This window comes from Trachurus japonicus, chromosome 13 (assembly GCF_045865225.1).
Source record: "Trachurus japonicus isolate A0001 chromosome 13, Traja_1.0".
Taxonomy (NCBI): domain Eukaryota; kingdom Metazoa; phylum Chordata; class Actinopteri; order Carangiformes; family Carangidae; genus Trachurus; species Trachurus japonicus.
Window position 1 is genome coordinate 12217264 of NC_140919.1, and position 20314 is coordinate 12237577.

A 20314-nucleotide genomic window follows, 5' to 3' on the forward strand; every position below is an offset into this window, starting at 1 on the left:
GTTATGAAGTGTTTATGATCCATACCTTACTGGTCGTATTTCTCCAGCTCGTCCGCACTCCTGATCTTTCTTTCTTTCTTTCTTTTTATTTATTCCAACCAAGGCAATTTCACAATTTGACAATATCATCACAACATTTCTTCCATTGGTTGGAAGGGAGCAGGGAGAAGATACATCTTATATTGCCTGCCCCTCACTCAATATCCAATTTTCCAAGTAATCTGTCACTGAGCAACATTCTTGCTATAAAACATACAAAACAAAGGAAACAAAATGACAACAACAACCAATCACCATAAACAAAACAAAACAAAACATAAACAGAACTTAAAGTTGTCTTATCTGTTAGTCACTGAGCACACTGTAGTCTTACGATAATGTAAACAAGACAATAATGAAAACAGCATTATAAGAATCATTGGCTACATTTATCATAATTTCTGATTGCTATTTCCTTAAGCATTTTCTTGGCTTGGAAAACATTAGTACAAGTCTTCAATTCATTACTTTGAGAGTTCCATAGTTTGACTCCAGCTCCATAGTTCCATAGTTTGACTCCAGCTACATTGTTTTGATTGCATTGTTTTGATTTCTTCTGAGGCCTGTACCACGAAGCAAGCTCAGCCTACCCGGGGTTACTGTCAGCCTATCCAGCTGAACCTATCCACAACACTGTCACTCTGGATCAGCGGTACCACGACGCTGGTTATCAACTCGGTAACTCAAGCCCGGTTTGTCTTGCTGTGAATCTGTGAATGCGCAGCCCGCGGTCGTGGCCTGACCCGAGTTATTAAATCAGTGCTGATTAAACTTGTAAATGAATGCTGTTCTGGATCCGATTCTTTTCTTATATTCTGATTCTTTTAAACAGTGGCCAAACAACAGAACAAGTTTATTATATTAGACTATATTTCCATCTTTGCTGAGCATAACATTTGTTCTGAATTAAATAAAAGCCTGTCCCATATAGACGCGTGTTTCTATAGACGGGTCCGCTCAGCACCCCCCCCCCCCACACACACACACACACACACTCAAAAAAAAAAAAAAAACTATTGGCAGAAGTCCGGGCCATGAGAACCGGCAGCCTACCTCTCGTATGGATAATCAGCGTGATGATCCAACCGATGTGATCTGTCCCGGAAAATCCGTTGTTAGAGCCTAACGCTCTTCTCACTATCTGGGCTCCGGTTACCGGTGAGAGGACAAGTGTCATTATTCCCGTACAGCTGATTGGCCGGTGGGTGGAGCCTTTTACTGGATTCAGATCAATCCTGAAAGCTACCCTGCCCCGGAGCAGGTTTGCCGTTCAGAGTAAGTTACCATGGTAACTCACCTCGGTAAGAATGAATCCAGCTTCGTAGTACCGGAAAGCCACGGTTAACCCTGAAGTTACCTCGCTAAAACAGTAATCCTGCTTTGTGGTACAGGCCTCTGGTGTTGATCCATTTGTTTTGATGTAGATTCTGCAGTTTGTTGTCCAGGTGTGTTGAATCTTCCCAGCTTTCTTTAGTTGACAAGCTTTTCTGGCGATGTCTGCATTCTTTTTGGTAAGATTCTCATTGATGAAGACGTCCGAGTTTCTTGCCCAGTCTCAGTAGTGCAATCTTGTGCTTTCTGTTGGTGAATCTCAGCGCGTGTTCCAGAACTGTTCCTCCGGGGAAGGAGGTGACATGTTTCAACATTGTTGAAATCCACATCGATGTATTTGGTGCCCAGGAACTCAGCCACCTGCCTCTCCACAGATTTGATCTCCGCTTCATCAGGCGCACTCGATTTGTTGCCTGCAGCCGCCTTAGCATAGGACCGTGGTTTGATCTTGAGGCCAGTCACAATCACATCGTTGAGTCTGACTTGCTGGTCAAGCTCCTCCACTCTGTTCCCAAGCACCTTCAGCAGCAGGTCTTTGTTTGCATTCTCTTCTTTCAGCCATCATATTTTGCTTCATGTCTTTCAGCTCCTCTTTAATTGTCTCCAGGCTTTCATTCATATTTCCCAATATTGTCCCTAAGTCAGCATTGGTGTTGGAACCTCTTGTAGCTGGTTTGCCCATTTCCTCTTTTTAGTAGTTCTCGTGTGTCTCGTGTGTCTTTTGCATATAGGATATGAACCCCTATTAAATAGTTTGCTCAGACGGTCCTTTTTCTGAAGATGTGCAGCATTTATTGTTTCCCAATTTAAGAAAAGGAAATCATTCACATTTGTGACTTGATAGTACCTTTGCAGGTTCTTTAAACTATTCACACATAAGTTGTGAATTTTTTTTAATTGATTTTTGATTAAAATATAGTGAAAGATATATAGTGAAAGGTGTGTGGAAATGTGGAGAACAGACATAGTCTGTCAGTCAAAACAGACATAGAAAACCAAAAAGCACAATTGCATGAATATATAAGTACTTTTAAAACTCATGTGCTCTATCTCTATCACTCTTCAGGGGACATATAAAGTCTATCTTGTATTATCTCTCTGTACTGTTCACTTGACACTGATTCCTCCCCAGAGTGGACCAGGAGAGCTCAGAGGTTCCCAGTGGTCAGTCTGCCCAGCAGCACCAAACACACCTGGACTCCATATTTGTGGTGAGGACATGTCCAACAGCTGCTGTTACATCTGTTGTGTTCACAATCATCTCCATGCTGCACTCTGACACCAGTGGATTGTCTGTCCAACATGGATCTGATGTTTGGCTCCATGGTTTTAATTTGATGCTGTCACTCATAGAGTTTCTGTTCCAGCTGCTGGAGGAGAACATGGTCACTTTTGTGAAGAACGAGCTGAAGAAGACCCACAAGCTTCTGAGTCCAGATTACCCAGAATGCTCAGGGAGTCAGAGGGAGGATGAGGAGGTGTTGGATGGTGAGGATGAAGACCAGAGGAGGAGCAGCAGACAGGCATTAGTGAAGATCACAGTGAACTTCCTGAGGAGGATGAAGCAGGAGGAGCTGGCTGAGCATCTGCAGTACAGTAAGAGGATTTCTCTAAAGATTCAACATGATGGACAAATGAGACGTTCACTGAAATCAACACATGGAGGGAAATGTGTTCATATAGTCGTTATTTAGAGGAATCAATGTTTCCCCTAGAATATTTTTTAGGCCCGGTGGTACCCTGAACAGACGAGGCGTGTGGGACAGCACGCACCCCCTCTATTAGATATAAAAGGAGGCCCACATCAGGGTCCAACGTTAAGGTTTTTTCCTACTTGTAGGATAATGACTTCTCAAATCTACTTGCCCCATCTAAATTTTTACTTGCCCTGCCTAAGAGGTTTTTTTTTCTGGCTGTGAGGTACATACTTTCACTCGTGACTTATATCTTACTAAAATCCATTTCCTGTTGACTGTATACAACACTACACAACACTTCTTTCTTCAGAAAGCAGTAGCCTATTTATTATTATTTATAATTACATTTAAATGGCAACCATTGCAGACATGTAAAATTAAATGCTATTTCACATTATTTGACCAGTGGCAGTTACACCCTCCGTGCCCTATCTGAACAGGTGAGCCACCTGTTTAATGCCTGATCACAGTTGAAATCTTGAACTGAGGGGCCTTTCATGGCCAAAAACATAAACCTGGACAACATTTTAACAGATAGCTGGCTCCTCCAATCAGATTTTACATTCACATGCTGCAGTGGACAGTGGACAATTTAACTTCAGTATTAATTCAGTAGATCTAAATTTTTTTTTATTTTTTAGAAAAGACCAATTTAAAAAAGCATTTTTAAGATGAAAATGATGAAAATGACCTTCTGAAAAGTATGTCCATCTATATGCTCTCAATACTTGGTTGGGGCCATTTGACTTGAACTACTGGAAATAGCCCAGACTTTTCCATGTTATTCTAGTTTATTGAGACGCCCCTGTAAAACCCAAGGATGTGGGACATTGAAACAACAGTGACAGGGAAACAGCCAATCATCACAGCTGTGTAGTTCGGTTGAAGCACTGTCTCCACGTGTGTTTATTGACAACAGGGTTATAACCTAAAAAGGACACGTTTTCTCGCTGGTATGGTAACGGTAACAGGTGACTGTTGCTGCGTGCGTCTGCTCCGAGTCTGAAACAGCGGCAGCGTAATGGCGTTAATGAAGCAGCGTCAGGCCGCTCTCCGTCACTGAAACACTCCGATTAAAAACGACGACCCGCTGCAGCGACCCAGTTCGATTCCACCTGACAGTCCCTTTGCTCTGCGTCAATCTCCCCTCTCACTCTCTCCCCCCTCCCCTGTCTCTCTCGCATGACACGCGTCTGTCACCTGCAATCTTTTTTCGCGTCATTATTAGGCAGCGAAGCAGGTTAATTTGCGTTGCAGAACAGCGCTGCACAGAGCCTCCTAAACAGAAATGATTATTGATTTCTGAATGAATAGAATGGATATGTCGCTTATTTTTGCCATATAATTTATTATTTTTTTGGCCTGGCGGGGGCTCTCGTTGGCCTGTATAATTGTAGGGGAAACACTGCAAAATTAAAATGTTATATTTTCTTACTGATCTTGTGTTTGCATTCAGAATATTTTGCTCCAGTTTGCCGACGTAACCTCAAATCTGCCCTGAAGAAGAAGTTCCAGTGTGTGTTTGAGGGGATCTCTAAAGCAAGAAACCCAACTCTTCTGAACCAGATCTACACAGAGCTCTACATCACAGAGGGAGGGGCTGGAGAGGTCAATGATGAACATGAGGTCAGACAGATTGAAACAGTGTCCAGGAAACCAAACAGACCAGAAACAACCATCAAACAAGAAGACATCTTTAAAGCCCCACCTGGAAGAGACCGACCAATCAGAGCAGTGATGACAAAGGGAGTGGCTGGCATTGGGAAAACAGTCTTAACACAGAAGTTCACTCTGGACTGGGCTGAAGACAAAGACAACCAGGACATACACTTCACATTTCCCTTCACCTTCAGAGAGCTGAATGTGCTGAAAGAGAAAAAGTTCAGCTTGGTGGAACTTGTTCATTACTTCTTCACTGAAACCAAAGAAGCAGGAATCTGCAGGTTTGATCAGTTCCAGGTCGTCTTCATCTTTGACGGTCTGGACGAGTTTCGACTTCCTCTGGACTTCCACAACACTGAGATCCTGACTGATGTGACAGAGTCCACCTCAGTCAACGTGCTGCTGACCAACCTCATCAGGGGGAACCTGCTTCCCTCTGCTCGGCTCTGGATAACCACACGACCTGCAGCGGCCAATCAGATCCCTCCTCAGTGTGTTGACATGGTGACAGAGGTCAGAGGGTTCACTGACCCACAGAAGGAGGAGTACTTCAGGAAGAGATTCAGAGATAAGCAGCAGGCCAGAAAGATCATCTCCCACATCAAGACATCACGAAGCCTCCACATCATGTGCCACATCCCAGTCTTCTGCTGGATCACTGCTACAGTTCTGGAGGAACTGTTGAAGACCAGAGAGGGAGGAGAGCTGCCCAAGACCCTGACTGAGATGTACATCCACTTCCTGGTGGTTCATCTAAAACTAAAGAAGGTCAAGTATGATGGAGGAGCTGAGACAGATCCACACTGGAGTCCAGAGAGCAGGAAGATGATTGAGTCTCTGGGAAAACTGGCTTTTGAGCAGCTGCAGAAAGGAAACCTGATCTTCTATGAATCAGACCTGACAGAGTGTGGCATCGATATCAGAGCAGCCTCAGTGTACTCAGGAGTGTTCACACAGATCTTTAAAGAGGAGAGAGGCCTGTACCAGGACAAGGTGTTCTGCTTCATCCATCTGAGTGTTCAGGAGTTTCTGGCTGCTCTTCATGTTCATCTGACCTTCATCAACTCTGTACTCAACCTGATGTCAAACTCAGACCAACAAAAAACACCCAGCTGGTCTCAAGTGTTTGGAGACAAATCAACACATTTCTACCAGAACGCTGTGGACGAGGCCTTACAGAGTCCAAATGGACACCTGGACTTGTTCCTCCGCTTCCTCCTGGGTCTTTCACTGGAGACCAATCAGACTCTCCTACGAGGTCTGATGACTCAGACAGGAAGTGACTCACAGTCCAATCAGAATACAGTTCGGTACATCAAGAAAAAGATTGAAGAGACTCCCTCTGCAGAGAAAAGCATCAACCTGTTCCACTGTCTGAATGAGCTGAATGATCGTTCTCTAGTGGAGGAGATCCAACAGTCCCTGAGATCAGGACGTCTCTCCACAGATAAACTGTCTCCTGCTCAATGGTCGGCTCTGGTCTTCATCTTACTGTCATCAGAAGAAGATCTGGACGTTTTTGACCTGAAGAAATACTCTGCTTCAGAGGAGGCTCTTCTGAGGCTGCTGCCAGTGATCAAAGCCTCTAACAAAGCTCTGTAAGTGTACAGATGGATGTACATAGATTATGTAGATGTATATAGTTCTTATCTCCGTGTTGTATTGCTTTTTTATGCGATTATATTATTTGTATGTCTGTACTAGAGGCTGACACGGGAGTGTTTTTTCAATCCCGTCCCATCCCGCTCCCGCAAAAACATTCCCGTCCCGTCCCGGTCCCGTGACAAAGTCAAAAAATAATCCTGTCCCGTTCAAATCCCGAATAAATCAGTCCCGATCTCCGTCCTGTTCCCGTTTTTTTCTATTAACACAGTCATCGTGTAAACGATTTGACAGACGGACCCCCCCCCCCCCCCCCACCCCGCCAGCGCACTGCAGGCTGAATGACAGACAAAACAAGACGGTAGATGTGTTGACGCCACATCTACCGTCTTGTTTTGTTATTTCAATTAGCAATAATGAACACCCTCCTCGTCCTTTATCTCTCCCCCTCTCTCTTTTTCTTTCTTTATTTTTTGCTTGTGTACATCAGCTGTTTAATGCGAGGTGGAGATTACGCCGCCACATCAGCTGACTCCTCTGACTGGAGGAAAACGTTTGCCTACCGGTATGTTGATTCAGGGGAGCCACTAGGGATTTTGGGCCCCATGAAAAGAATCTTTACAGGGCCCCCAACACAGCCGCAAAAATGTTTTGATGCTATTTTACATACAATTATGCATTTTAATGGTATTTTTGACAATTGTTTTGAGACTGTAGTAAATGTATTATTATTATTTTAATTTTTTTTATTATTATTATTATTTCAACACACACAGCTGCTCCTCCTCACACCTCCTTCCTCATGTGGGGGCACTGGGGCTGGTTCAGGGGCAGGGGGAGTTGGGGGCTGACAGAGAGCTACTGTTGCTGCAGCTGCTGGTGCACTTGACTCTGTTCAGAATGAGGCATCATTTTGACAGAGGGGAGGTCAACAAATGGAATAAGAACAGCTTGATAAATGTTTGACTGGACTGATTATTTAACTAAAATAACAGTGAAATGTAAAAATCCAGAGTTTTCTTGAGCTAACATGGTGAGAAAAGTGAGCTAGCTTATAGACCACAGACAGGGACAAAGTTAATATTCCATTCCATAACTTTCCACCACAACTAACAAACCCACCTTTTTTTTCTGTAATAGGCCTACTGGGTGACATATTGTCGATCCTTCAACTCCTTCTCCTCTCTTAATTTCTTTTCTTTTCGTTTTGGGCTGCCTGCTATTTGAGGCATACTGCCTTCTCCGCCTCCTTGCCCGTTGTGACGCTGTCTGTGACACACCGCAGGTGCGCTACCTGCAGCGGATCCAGTTGGACTGAACCATTTTACATAAATAGAGGGGGGGAAGGGGGGGCCCTGCAGGCATTGATGTTTCCAAAACAAATAAAGTTATCGTTACCAGGACATTGAAAATAAAACATTTGTGAATATATGTTGTTATTTTTTTCTGTATTATCATTTCATCATCATTAGGGGCCTCTCTGGGCCCCCCTCAGTCATGGGCCCCTAGAGTCCGTCTCTTTTACCCCCCCTTTTCGGCGCCCCAGTGTTGATTTACACAGGTTATACTCCGCTACGGAGCCACGACAGTGATCACTGAGGGTGTGAAGTGTACATCGGTCCACACACTGAACTTTTGGACCGGTTTGGGTGCACAATCCGGGTTCTTAACGTAGCCTACTGCCTGGCTTGTGCTTCTTTGAATGTCGCGCTTGACTACCGGTCCCGTTCACTCCTGTTTAATTTTTTTCCCGTCACGTCCCAATCACGTGATTCAAAATAAATTGACTCCCGATTTGTCCCGCGGGAATCCCGAGAAAATGTCAGCCTCTAGTCTGTACTACTAGATACTTGAATTTCCCTTGGGATCAATGAAGTATCTCTAAGTCTAAAATAGTTGGATTTATTCATTATTATAGTAAGACACTTCTGTGTTTTCAATAGGACAGAAAATATATTAATTTCTTCTTTAATTACTCATGATTATCTCTTCAGACTGAGCAGCTGTAACCTCTCAGAGAGAAGCTGTGAAGCTCTGTCCTCAGTCCTCAGCTCCCAGTCCTCTAGTCTGAGACACCTGGACCTGAGTAACAACAACCTGCAGGACTCAGGAGTGAGGCTACTCTCTGGTGGACTGAAGAGTCCACACTGTGGACTGGAGACTCTCAGGTGAGGATCCATCCAGCTGTTTATCTGATGACACTTGAACACAGCAGCAGGTGTTGACAGAGAGTTCCGGTGTGTTGTTGTGTGTGTTCAGTCTGTCAGGATGTCTGATCACAGAGGAAGGTTGTTCTTCATTGGATATGTTCATATTTCATACCGAGGGGAATGAGGTCGAATACCTGGGGATTATACTAGACAAAAACCTTAAAATTTGAAAAAGTTTGTGGCGGCACGCCACAGTCTATCCAAAAAGAAAAAAAAAAAAAAAAAAAGCTTTTTTCCAGCTCTTTTCCAAAACGCGATAAACGCCAAATTTAAAAAAAATTTGTTTGTCATGCCATTTTGCTGTGTACTGAGCCTATTCACTGCTCCATCAACGTGTCACGTCAAATCGCTACATTTCCCTGTTAAAAAGGCACCGCAAGATGCAGTTCTCCTCCAAACCGCGATAAGCGCTAAATCTATTTTTAGTCAAACATCAGAGACAGACATCATTACCGTCGACGCCCCCCTCCCTCCCCCCGACGCGCGCGCACACGCGCACACACACACAGACACACACGCAACTCAGTGATGTTCTCATGTCATGTTGGTTGGTTTTTCAAGACAGAAACCGTCAGTTTTTGTTTTTTTAAATGTGGATTTATAGCGTTTTGAGAAAAAATTAAATAAACTTTGAGTTTTTAATCAACAATATTGTTGTTTGATTTAATAATCATTGTTCAACATGTTCAGACTGAGCCAACAATCATTTTAACAGGATAAATTGAGTATTAACAAAATGGGTGGGTCTAGGTAAAAAATGTCATTTTCTGGAAAACTATTAAAATGGATTTATAGCGTTTTGGAAAAGAGCTCTTCATATATATATATATATATATATATATATATATGTTGTAAATGTAACTCATTTCTGTGATTTTTCAGGTTCATAGTTTGTTAGTGTCAGTGATGAGAGGCTGGTGATGGAGGTAGAAGGATGTTCTACTGAAAAACAACAGCAGATTATTATTTATTTAACTTAAAGCTATGGTCTACGATTTGGAGGATTGGTAATTATTATAAACATCGTTTATGTGGCGATTACGGTCCTGTAGTCCGATCTACACAATATGAATAGCAAAACCAAAAAAATCCATTCAGTCTATCAGCCGTGGGCCTGCATAGAAATTGACCAATGCTATCCAACCGTCGCGGTGCTCCTCTTCGACCCGCCTCGTCCCCACTAGGGATCCAACGGTTCTCGGTAAAATACCAAACCGTTCGGTACCTTCACGGTGCAATACGCTCTTGGGCCGCGGTATTTCAGATTCAGCTTGCATCAGCTCTTACTGCTTTACAGACAGCTGTGTCATGTATGTGTGTGCCTGCCCGTTTAAGGCAAAAGCCCACCCCGCGAGTTGATGTCCAATCACTGTTGAGCCTCCACACACTCAGTGTGACTACCCTCCTATCAGCTGCAACTGAAAGTGCAGCTCACACACAGAAGAGGGGAAAAAAAGAAAACAAACAGATGGCAGCACGAGCGGTCACTGAACGCGATCGCGGGGAAAATTAATTAGTTATTAGTGCGATTTAGCACATTTAGGGCCGGATCTACTAAGATCCCAGATAGCGGGCACTAAATTGTTTGCACCAGCTAAAATATTGCGTGTTTGGTTAGCGCACGCAAAACAGGTGATCTACTAAGAGTAACCCGCTAAATGAAAACACGTGCAAACCGCAGTATTCAAATGAGGGTTTTGCGCGTGGTAGAGGTCTTCACGGGTCCAATTTGACGGACCCGAACCCAAATGGACCCATGAAAATTGGACCCGGAGCCGACTGGCCCTGAGCTATTATTGTAAATATGAGTTCCGAACCCGAACCGAACCCTTAAAAAGCGTTAATAAGACTTGTTTTTATTAGCTACTACTTTCTGTTTCTTACCTAAACGTAGTCTTCTTCTACCTGGTTCCGGCTGCGGCCGCTGCCAGCCCCCCCGGCCATAACGTGATGTAAACAGAAATAAATCCACGGCGTCATTTTCTTGTTTAGATGGTCATGTAGGCTACTGTAATCCTTCTTCTTAGCCATTGCTAACGCCAATCCACCAGGCATTTCTTCTTGTTTAATTAACGTTATCATTTTGGAGTTTCCATGTGCTTTGCGGAGCATACCGCGGTAACAACACGCTACGGCAACTGTTTAACTATTTTGAACCATTAACCATAACGTTACGTTAATAAACAAACTTTTTAACTGCCCCGAGTCCTGACCTTGGCTCTAACTTTTGCTTGAACTGTCACCTTTGACGTCGTCATAAGAGTCGTGTAGTTGTTTTGATCACGTGACATAAGTCACACAGGCAGCTCGCAGCCTCGCATTGGACGGAAGGGGGTGGGCGAGGGTGATTGACAGCTGTGACAGCCAATTGCCGGGTCCTCTCGGGTACTGTAGGACCCGGCCTTTCACAATAAGAGACCCGAGCCCCGAGACAAACTCTACCGGTTCCGCCCTGGGGTCACTTCTTGTGAATGGACCCAAGACCCAAGCCGGGTCGGGTCGGAACCTCGGGTTTTCGGGTTGTCGGGTTTTTCCGAAGACCTCTAGCAATCGTTTCCACCATGGAGAGTGTGTGGACAGACAGCTGGGTGGACGAAGGGACAGAATGACATTTGATCCGATGCATACAATGACAGCATGTGTGTTCATCTCTCTCGTGCTCTGTTTGGCCCAACTCGTCATATGGTGACGAACAGGCAGCAGCTGCAGCGCCAATCACACACCTATAATGTGTGTGTGTGTGTGTGCCGCCCATGATCCAGTGGATTAATAGAGAGCTCAGGTGGGACATACAGATCTAAACGCTCTGACCACTGACCAGAGGGATCAAAGACGGGTGAAGGCAGCGGCGACCGCAGCTGAGCAGCCAGGTACTGGAGAGGAGAGGAGAGGACGAGACGTGGCCGTGCGTAACGGCGCGTAAAATCAGTAACATAAGATCATGGGGCTCTAGTAGGCATCAAATCAATAAGCGCATACGTTTTCACAAAGTTGTATCAGTTAGCCTAGTACATGGTTTTCAGACGTGGTAAATAAAGACGCAAAAACAGCCACCGCAATCTCTTCCTGGTTTGGTAAATCACATTGCGTGCGCTAAATAAATCTATTTGCATCTACTTCTCCCAGTATTTTGCGCGTTCTGGCAGAAACGCCCATATTTACATATTCATCAAGGCAGACATGCTAAATGGATTGCATGTGCTATTTTGCCCATTTGAGAGACGCAATCCTCGGTGCGCCCGGTTAGTAGATCAGGTGTGTTTGCGCGTGCAATCACGTTTGCACACGTTTTAATACACGCAAACCTTTTGTAGATCTGGCCCCTAGCTTTTATTAGAGTTCCAGCACGACTCTGTCCATGCGCACCACACGTGTGTGGTCGCGTATCCGCGTGTCCGCGTGTGATAGAGAGGCTGAGGTCCAGCAGGAGGAGTTGATTGACAGGGATGAGAGGTGGTGAAATGCTGTTTTAAAAAAACACAATAGACAACTCCTTCTTTGCCAGTGAGAGACTGTGGTGGCTGCCAGCATAGTGATTGTCTTCCATGATGGCAATATAGCGCGATCTCTGTTTGAAAGTGGCTTCATAGACTGAAAGACTATTGTGCAAAGGGGGGAGCTAGGGGCTGTTCACATACAGATCAGTGTGTGTGTGTGTGAGTGAGTGTGAGTGTATGTGTGTGTGTGTGTGTGTGTGTGTGAGAGAGAGAGAGAAGAGCTCTACAAGAAAATACATAAATAGAAGTAACCTAATATTAGAAATAATGTACATTTTAAACATTATTTTGGGAGAAAAAAAAAGGTCTCTGCACAATACACATACGGAAACTGTACCGAGAACCGTGGCCACAAACCGAGGTACGTATTGTACCGTGGGCTACCTGTACCGTTGCACCCCTAGTCCCCACCCCCTTCCGCTTAGAAACTACAAGTAGTTGTAACCGCTGTGAGCTGCTCAGCCAAGGACACATGAACCCATGAATTCAGTGCCTGCTGGCCCCCCACCCCCAGCCGGTCTGCCACTGAAAGCCCCACTAGGATTCAGAGAAGCACAGTACAGAAGCACAGAATGTGTTGCTGCCCTTATTACTGGTACCGGTGCCGCGTCGAGTCTCCCTGATCCTCTCCCCGACACACAGCCGCTTCCAGCCACAGCCGCAGCCTGAGTGGGGTTGCGCTGCAGACTACGGTGCTGCAGAGCTACAGGCCCCGGTCTTCCTGCTCCTCTCCCCCAGACACAGCACCCTGTCCTGGGTCGCCCGGTGTGAGCAGTCTCCATGTAGCTGACTAGCTGACTAGCTGTGCTCGGCGCTGCTAATGGCGGCGGTGCCCATACTAGCCGTCGCAGCGGTCCCGTTGCCGGGTACGGCGACGATGGCAACTGGCACCGCCTCATTACCAGCAGCTGGTGCAGAGCGGCGGCATCGGGACTGGCGGCGCCAAGCACAGCCGAGCTACAGGGAAACTGGTTGCGCCGGGCGACCCAGGACAGGGTGCTGTGTCTGGGGGAGAGGAGCAGGAAGGTTACATGCTGCTATTCCGACATGCCGCTATTTCGACATTGACTTCTAATTGTCGGAATAGCGGCATTAACATTATTTTTCAAGCGTCCCACTATTCCGACAATTTTTTTTTCGTTGTCAGAGTAGCGGCACTTTACTATTTTTCAAACATTCCGCTTTTCCGACATTGATTGATTATAGTCAGATGTGTTTTTTGCAACTGAGACACTGTTTCTCATACACAAATACATAGGCCTATTAGAGAGAAGAAAAAAAACAAAACTCTAGTGTAGGGCTGCCACAAACGATTATTTTGATAGTCGACTAGTCACCGACTATTTTTTTCGATTAGTCGACTAATCGGATCATACGTAAATTGAATGTAAAACATACAGCTTATCGCACCAGCATGCAGCTGCTCTTATATACCATCATTAGCTTTCAGCTTGAAGTGTTTAAGGTATGCTAACTAAAAATAAAGACAATTAAGATGATAGTTCATTAAACTTTTAATGAAATATGCAGCTTTAACTGTAGCATAAAGTGCAAACAGCTCAGTAAAATAAAGATAAGGCACTGGCCTAAACAACACCAAAATAAATACTTAAAGGTTTTATAGGTTTTTCTTTCCTTCATTTGTCTCTGGCATTTAACAGCTACATTTAAATAAAATAAGGTAGACACCTGAAACTAAGGAATTATTCACAATAATAAAGTTTTGGTAGGCCTATAGGCCTATTCAAATATAACTTGTGCTCAGTGTAAATAATAGGCTAGTCGTTCTGTTAAAAAAAAAATTGAATAGTTTATAAGACAATCGTCTTGTCTGAAAAAATGTAAATGTGCCTTTTTACTGTCACAGAAGGAGAAACATGGAAAGACTCAACAGAAAGTTCTGTGTGAAACTGTCAAATGAAAACAAGTGAAACTGAGGTGCAGCTCAAACTCTGCAAGGTGTGGACTGTGATGAGAAGCTACCGGAAAATATTGACGTTTACGTGACCAGGACGCTGTGACCAGACGCGGTAACGTTCTAGTTCTCCAACACGAGTCTCAAAGTCCGCGGTTTTGTTTTTAAATGACGAACGGCTGTTTTTCAGTCCGTGACTTAAAACGATGGACCGGCGGTACCGCTCCTAGTAGCGCTTCTCATTTAAAATGACAGGAGAGAGAGAGAGAGAGAGAGGGAGAGGGAGAGAGAGGCAGAGGGAGAGGGAGAGAGAGAGAGGAGCGGTGGCGGCAGTGGCGGCGGCGGCGACTGCGGCGGGGGAGGGAGGGGGGCTACACCGGTGCCGCTTGATGAGGGACAAGACAGGTAGAGAGAGAAAAGAGAGAGAACACCTATGTGTACTCGCCTTGAATGAGTGAGTGCACGTGTGTGTGATGCGCGGCTGTGGCGGCGGGTGCGTGTGTGGACGGTGCTGCAGCAGTTTTGAGAGAAAAACAAAGTAAAAAAAACAAAAAACGACGCATCGACTATTAAATTAGTTGTCGACGATTTTAATAGTCGACGTAGTCGTGACTAGTCGACTAATCGTGGCAGCCCTACTCTAGTGTGACGTCCGACAAGGATCAAACCCACCAAGTTTAAAAACAACCGCAAACCGCAATGCAGAGAGACCAGGGTTGCTGATTAGTGTTGTCACGATACCAACATTTTGGTACCGGTATCAGTAAATCAATAAATAATCACTGCTGCTGCAGGATTAAAATTGAAATTTCCATCAATATTAATCTGAACTCTTCCTAAATTAAAACATTAGAGGTCTGTTTAAAAATGAATATCAAATTGTATTAGCCTATTTGAGGTCTGAAAATACTGCATCTTTTTTTGTTATTTTGACCAGTTGTAATTTTTTGGGAGAAATTGTTATCAGTAGTTTATAGAATGAATTATAATAATAATTTTACTCAAACACACACCTATTTTTTCCCAAATGCAGCGCCACAGAATCAAGACCAAGCCACAAATTGACTCTGCTTTTTTCCCCCCCATCAACGCAATATCGTTCTGTTAATTCATCTCCGCATAGCGCTCTTTGCTGTGTTCACAGAGAGAGAGAGAGATGCGCGCCGTGGTAAAAATGAAACTTATCAACCAGCAGTGTTTGCATTAATTAACGAGTCTGTGGCGGCCCGTCTCTCTCGTGCGCGCTGGCGCACACACACACAAACACAGGCACATGGTGTAACGGTAATAAGAAAAAGCACCTTGCTTGTTTGTTGCTCGCTCACTCACTCTCCTCGGCTCAAATTACAATGCGGCGACTTCACGCGGCGATGTCACCGCTGCCGGCGGCGCAAAATACAAGTACCGGTCCCATCTAAGGGCAGTATGGTACCTTTTTAAATGCCTCAGTACCCCGGTACCAATCTAGTACCGGTATATCGAACAACCCTAGTGCTGATACAGCTGAGTTTATGTTGAACAGGTAATCTTTGGTTTATTGTGGAAGTTGTGACTGTGAATCCGACATTTTACTCCGCATTCAAAACTGTGTTTGGTTTCTACTGGAAGCAGGCTTGTTGCTTGTAGACCATAGCTTTAACTTTAATTTAAACAGAGCAAATGAACACAAATTACTTAATTTGATCTGTGGACTGAACTTATAAGGAGTTCTTTTAAAGTGTGAACTGACACAAACACTGACTGAAGAAACTAAACTGCATTTGGTGGTGGTGGCTCACTGAACATCTGAAGTGGTGTGAACATTAAACACTGATTACAGGAATCTGTTCCAATAATTTATTGTTTGGAGAAAGCAATATAGATGATGGTTGGTGTAGATAGTGGATGATTTGTTCTCTACAATGAAATAATAAAGGAACATTACACATTCTAACATAAACAAATAATAAAGATATTATTAACACATCCACACTATTGGTGATTCACTTTAAGGTCAAACTCAGGTCTCTAGTATAACCAGTGATGGGCAAATTACTTTGAAAAAGTAACTAATTACAATTACAAATTACTTCTTAAAAAAGTAATTGAGTTAGTAACTCAATTACTCTATTATAAAAGTAACTAATTACTAGGAAAAGTAATTTTTGCGTTAATAAAACAAAGTAATATGTCAAAGAATTTGGCTTTTTAGAAGCATGTTTCACACGCCAGTTTCATAGAGTAGAACAGCATAGAGAGATAATTAACCTTAAACAAATATCCTTTGCCATGGGGGGGGGATATGAACTTCAATAATTCAATTTATTGCTCATCAACATAATATTTATTGAAACTGACACATCAGCAACTGGCATAACAATCCCTTTCAGACCTGATATCAAATGTAGCTACAGTAGAAATGTCTACTAAATCGTAATTAATTGCTAAACGCCGACTTTCCCACTTTATCCTCCTCTTCTGTACTCGCCATTTCTTCTCTGTCTATCACTTTGGTTTTACCGCCGGTCGAAAGTTGTGTGTGTGCGCCGCACAGAAGCTACGTCGGTTTGTGTGTAAAATAAACTCCTACAAGGATTCGTCAATGATGTCACGCAGCTATACATCGTCAAGTCAGTTACTTCCTTGTTCCATATCCGCAAAACATGACCTGTCTTATCCTTGGTATTTATCGAAACCGTGTTGTACTAGTGTGCTCTCTACTCTGCAGCCCGCTTATGAAGTGAGGAGGAGGAAAGGAAGAAAAGAAAAAACAATAGCCTAGAACTCATGCTGGCTGCAGGCTTTTTTTTTTTACCATGATCGCGCTGGGGCCCCGATTTTAGTAACGGCAACACAAGTCATGTTAGTAACGGAAACGGCGTTAGTAACGCTGGATAAAGTAATTAATTAGATTACAAATTACAGAGGAATGTAACGGCGTTACGTAATCGCGTTTATTCTAACGGCGTTAGTCTCAACACTGAGTATAACATAGAAATCAATATGATAACATTCAAACAACATGAGCAATTTAAATTAAAAAAATAAAGGAAGTGAGGTCAGTACAGTCACGTTGTCTTCAGGCAAATGTCTGGAGGGAAAGAGAGGGTCAGAGGTCAGAGGGTGGGGTTATATCACCTTAGGGAGTGTGGTGTGACTGTGGTGATGCAGGCAGGGAGGAGTCTGTGATTTTAAAGGGCAACTTCTGTTTTTTTCAACCTGGGCCCTGTTTTCATATGTTTTTCTGTATATGTAAGTGATGGATAATACTTTTATTGAGGTCGCTGCAGTATTGAGCCGGGCAGGCAGCCTGCAGCCCAGCTAACGCTCTTCCACGGGGCAAGTGGCTCCTGTCAAAGTTTGCCCTATAAACGGGCATTTTTTTCAAACTGACAGGCTCAGATAGTTACAATGAGTGTCCGACAACCTACAAGAAAGGAGAAATGAACGTAATAGTCTCTACCTTTAGCTGGAGGTCGCTGTTTGCTGTGATCTGTGTCCAAATCTCACCACGCTAGAAATCTCGTTCTGGCAAAACACCGGGGTGGGGAATACTGTTACCTGACTGAGGTGAAGAGAGACGACCAGAGAATTTACAAATTGTAACAACAAAATGTTGGGCTGCTCTTCGCGCAGCTTTCACAGAGCTTTCACAAGTTCGGGCTAACAGTTAGCTGTGCTACAAATGGATGCTGACACTCCTGTCGATGCACTGCACCGTGCCGACCACAGGGTCTGCTGTGACCACTTTGACCGGGATGACTACTGCCAGTCAGAAGAAGAAGAGACGTGCTAAAGGTAGAGACATACGTTCATTTCTCCTTTCTAGTATGTTGTCGGACACTCATTGTAACTATCTGAGCCTGTCAGTTTGAAAAAAATGCCCGTTTATAGGGCGAACTTTGACGGGAGCCACTTGCCCGGCTGAAGAGTGTTAGCTGGGCTGCAGGCTTCCTGCCTGGCTCAATACTGCAGCGACGTCAATAAAAGTATTATCCATCACTCACGTATACAGAAAAACATATGAAAACAGGGCCCAGGCTGAAAAAAACCGAAGTTGCCCTTTAACACTGTATATGTACAAACAACAGAACAAATGAGTGAGAGATCACAGTATATAATCAAATCTACCTGTAAATCTTTTAAATACAAACTAGAACATGTTGAGTAACACACACTGTAAACTCTCAGGTTGGTATTGAAATGTTGTGTATTTATGATCCTAACCTGTTATTTACTTCATATTAAGTGTGTTAGTGTTTTTCCTTGAATTCCTCTTCAGACTGAGCAGCTGTAACCTTTCAGAGAGAAGCTGTGAAGCTCTGTCCTCAGTCCCCAGCTCCCAGTCCTCTAGTCTGAGACACCTGGACCTGAGTAACAACAACCTGCAGGACTCAGGAGTGAAGCTGCTGTCTGGTGGACTGGAGAGTCCACACTGGAGACTGGAGACTCTCAGGTGAGGATCCATCAAGCTGTTCATCTGATGACACTTGAACACAGCAGCAGGTGTTGTCAGAGGGTGTGTGTTCAGTCTGTCAGGATGTCTGATCACAGAGGAAGGCTGTTCTTCATTGGACATGTTCATTTTTCATACAAAGTACTAGGGGAATGAGGTCAAATACCTGAGGATTATACTAGACAAAAACATTACATTACATCTGCAAGATGGTTAAACCAAATCTCAATTGTTTTCGTTTTATCCGAAGAGACCTGTCATGTAAAGCTGCACAACTTTACATGCATGCTATGATTCTCTCACTTGTCATATTGCATCACGCCATGGTCACAAGGTTCTCAAGTTACTCTGAAACCCATAAGATAGGAGATAAGATAAGAGGCCTTTATTGTCACTGCATTAAAATATAATGAAATTGCAACTGCCCATCACAGTGGTGGCATACATACTTAAAATCACACACATCATAAAAGCAGGAAAACAGAAAAAAGAAAAACAAACAGACAAACAAACAAAAAACACATAAGTTAAAAGAAGATAAGGAGACAAATACAACATGGCAGGTTACGTGGGTCAAAGTGCTTGTGCATGTGCTTGTAAATGGTGGTGTATATGGGTATATGGAGTAGTGATGAAATTACTGTGTGTTTGTTGAGAGTCTGGATGGCTTTGGGGAAAAACTGTGCAAGAGCCTGGAGTAATATATAAGCAAGCAATAAAACTTATGGATCAAAAACCAGTGAGATGGCACCACTGTGGCATCCTGAGAAAACACAGCCTTCTTGCATTTGAAAACGTCATAATTTACAGTAACCAATCAATCAATGTCTTTATTTGTCCCCAGGGGGGCGATTAATTTTGCAACAGGAGGAGCACACAAAGCAAATACACAGAACACATGGCATAATAAATTAGAATAAATTACAGATCGCCAATACAGACCCAAGCTATAGTTAGGAGGGAAGGCTATTTCACCCTAACTACCTTTTCCTCCTGACATTAAAAAGAAGAACAGCGGAAAGTACAAAGGAGTGTTTATATCTGTTTGTCTTTGCAAATGGGAGTCTAAGCAGTGAACCTGATGGTAGAAACTGAAACTGTTTATGTAACGGATGAGAGCAATCGGACAAAATGGAGCTTGCTTTCTTGATCAGCTGTTTGTTATAGAGTTCTTGTAAAGTTTGTTGTGCAGACCCAATGATTTTACTGCTGACACTGACAACCTTATTGAGTAGGTTTCTGTCTTTAACTTTCAGAGATTGAAACCAACAAGTAAAGGAAAATGTGATAACAGAGTCAATAAAAGAACAATAAAACATAGTCATCAGGGAAGAATCAATCTGGAATTTAGAGAGTTTTCGAAGACAAAAAAGGCGCTGCTGGCTTTTCTTATATATCGAGTCTGTATTTTTTTCCAAATGACAGTTTGTCGATAATAGTGCCTAAATATTTATAGGAGTCAACAATTTCAATTGCTTGACCCTCAATCACTTTACTTACAGGAGAGGGCTACACGTGTCTAAAATCAATACACATATCCTTTGTCTTTAAGACATTCAAAGATAAAAAGGATTCCTCACACCATTTCAAAAAATATTCAAACACAGGACCATGTGAAGTCTCAGTACTGTTCAGCAGGCTCACAATAACAGTATCATCTGCAAACTTCAGTATGACAAATTTCAATAGTATAGGGGAGCCAGTAGATGTTACAGATAAGTCAGAGAACTGTCAATTTACTCTGACTTTTTGAGTTCTGCATGTCAGAAAGTCTAAGATCCAGCCAGCAATACTGCCTTTTAGGCCAAAGTTGTTTCTCAGTCTCTGGATTAATAGATGTGGCTGAATTCAAGGCGGATGAGAAATCGATGAACATCAGTCTGGCATGATTATTGGAACTCTCAAGGTGCTTATAGATATAGTTT

General features: G+C 43.5%; 1 protein-coding gene across 1 annotated transcript in view; it reads left to right on the forward strand.

Annotated features, from left to right (window-relative positions):
- LOC146975643 (uncharacterized) overlaps nucleotides 1-20314 on the forward strand; it is a 62802-nt gene that overhangs the window by 13158 nt on the left and 29330 nt on the right. Inside the window, exons 3-6 of the mRNA XM_085796639.1 lie at nucleotides 2504-2582; nucleotides 2739-2967; nucleotides 5824-6328; nucleotides 8327-8500. Coding sequence (XP_085652765.1) covers nucleotides 2504-2582; nucleotides 2739-2967; nucleotides 5824-6328; nucleotides 8327-8500 — 987 coding nt within the window. The remainder of the gene's footprint in view (nucleotides 1-2503; nucleotides 2583-2738; nucleotides 2968-5823; nucleotides 6329-8326; nucleotides 8501-20314) is intronic.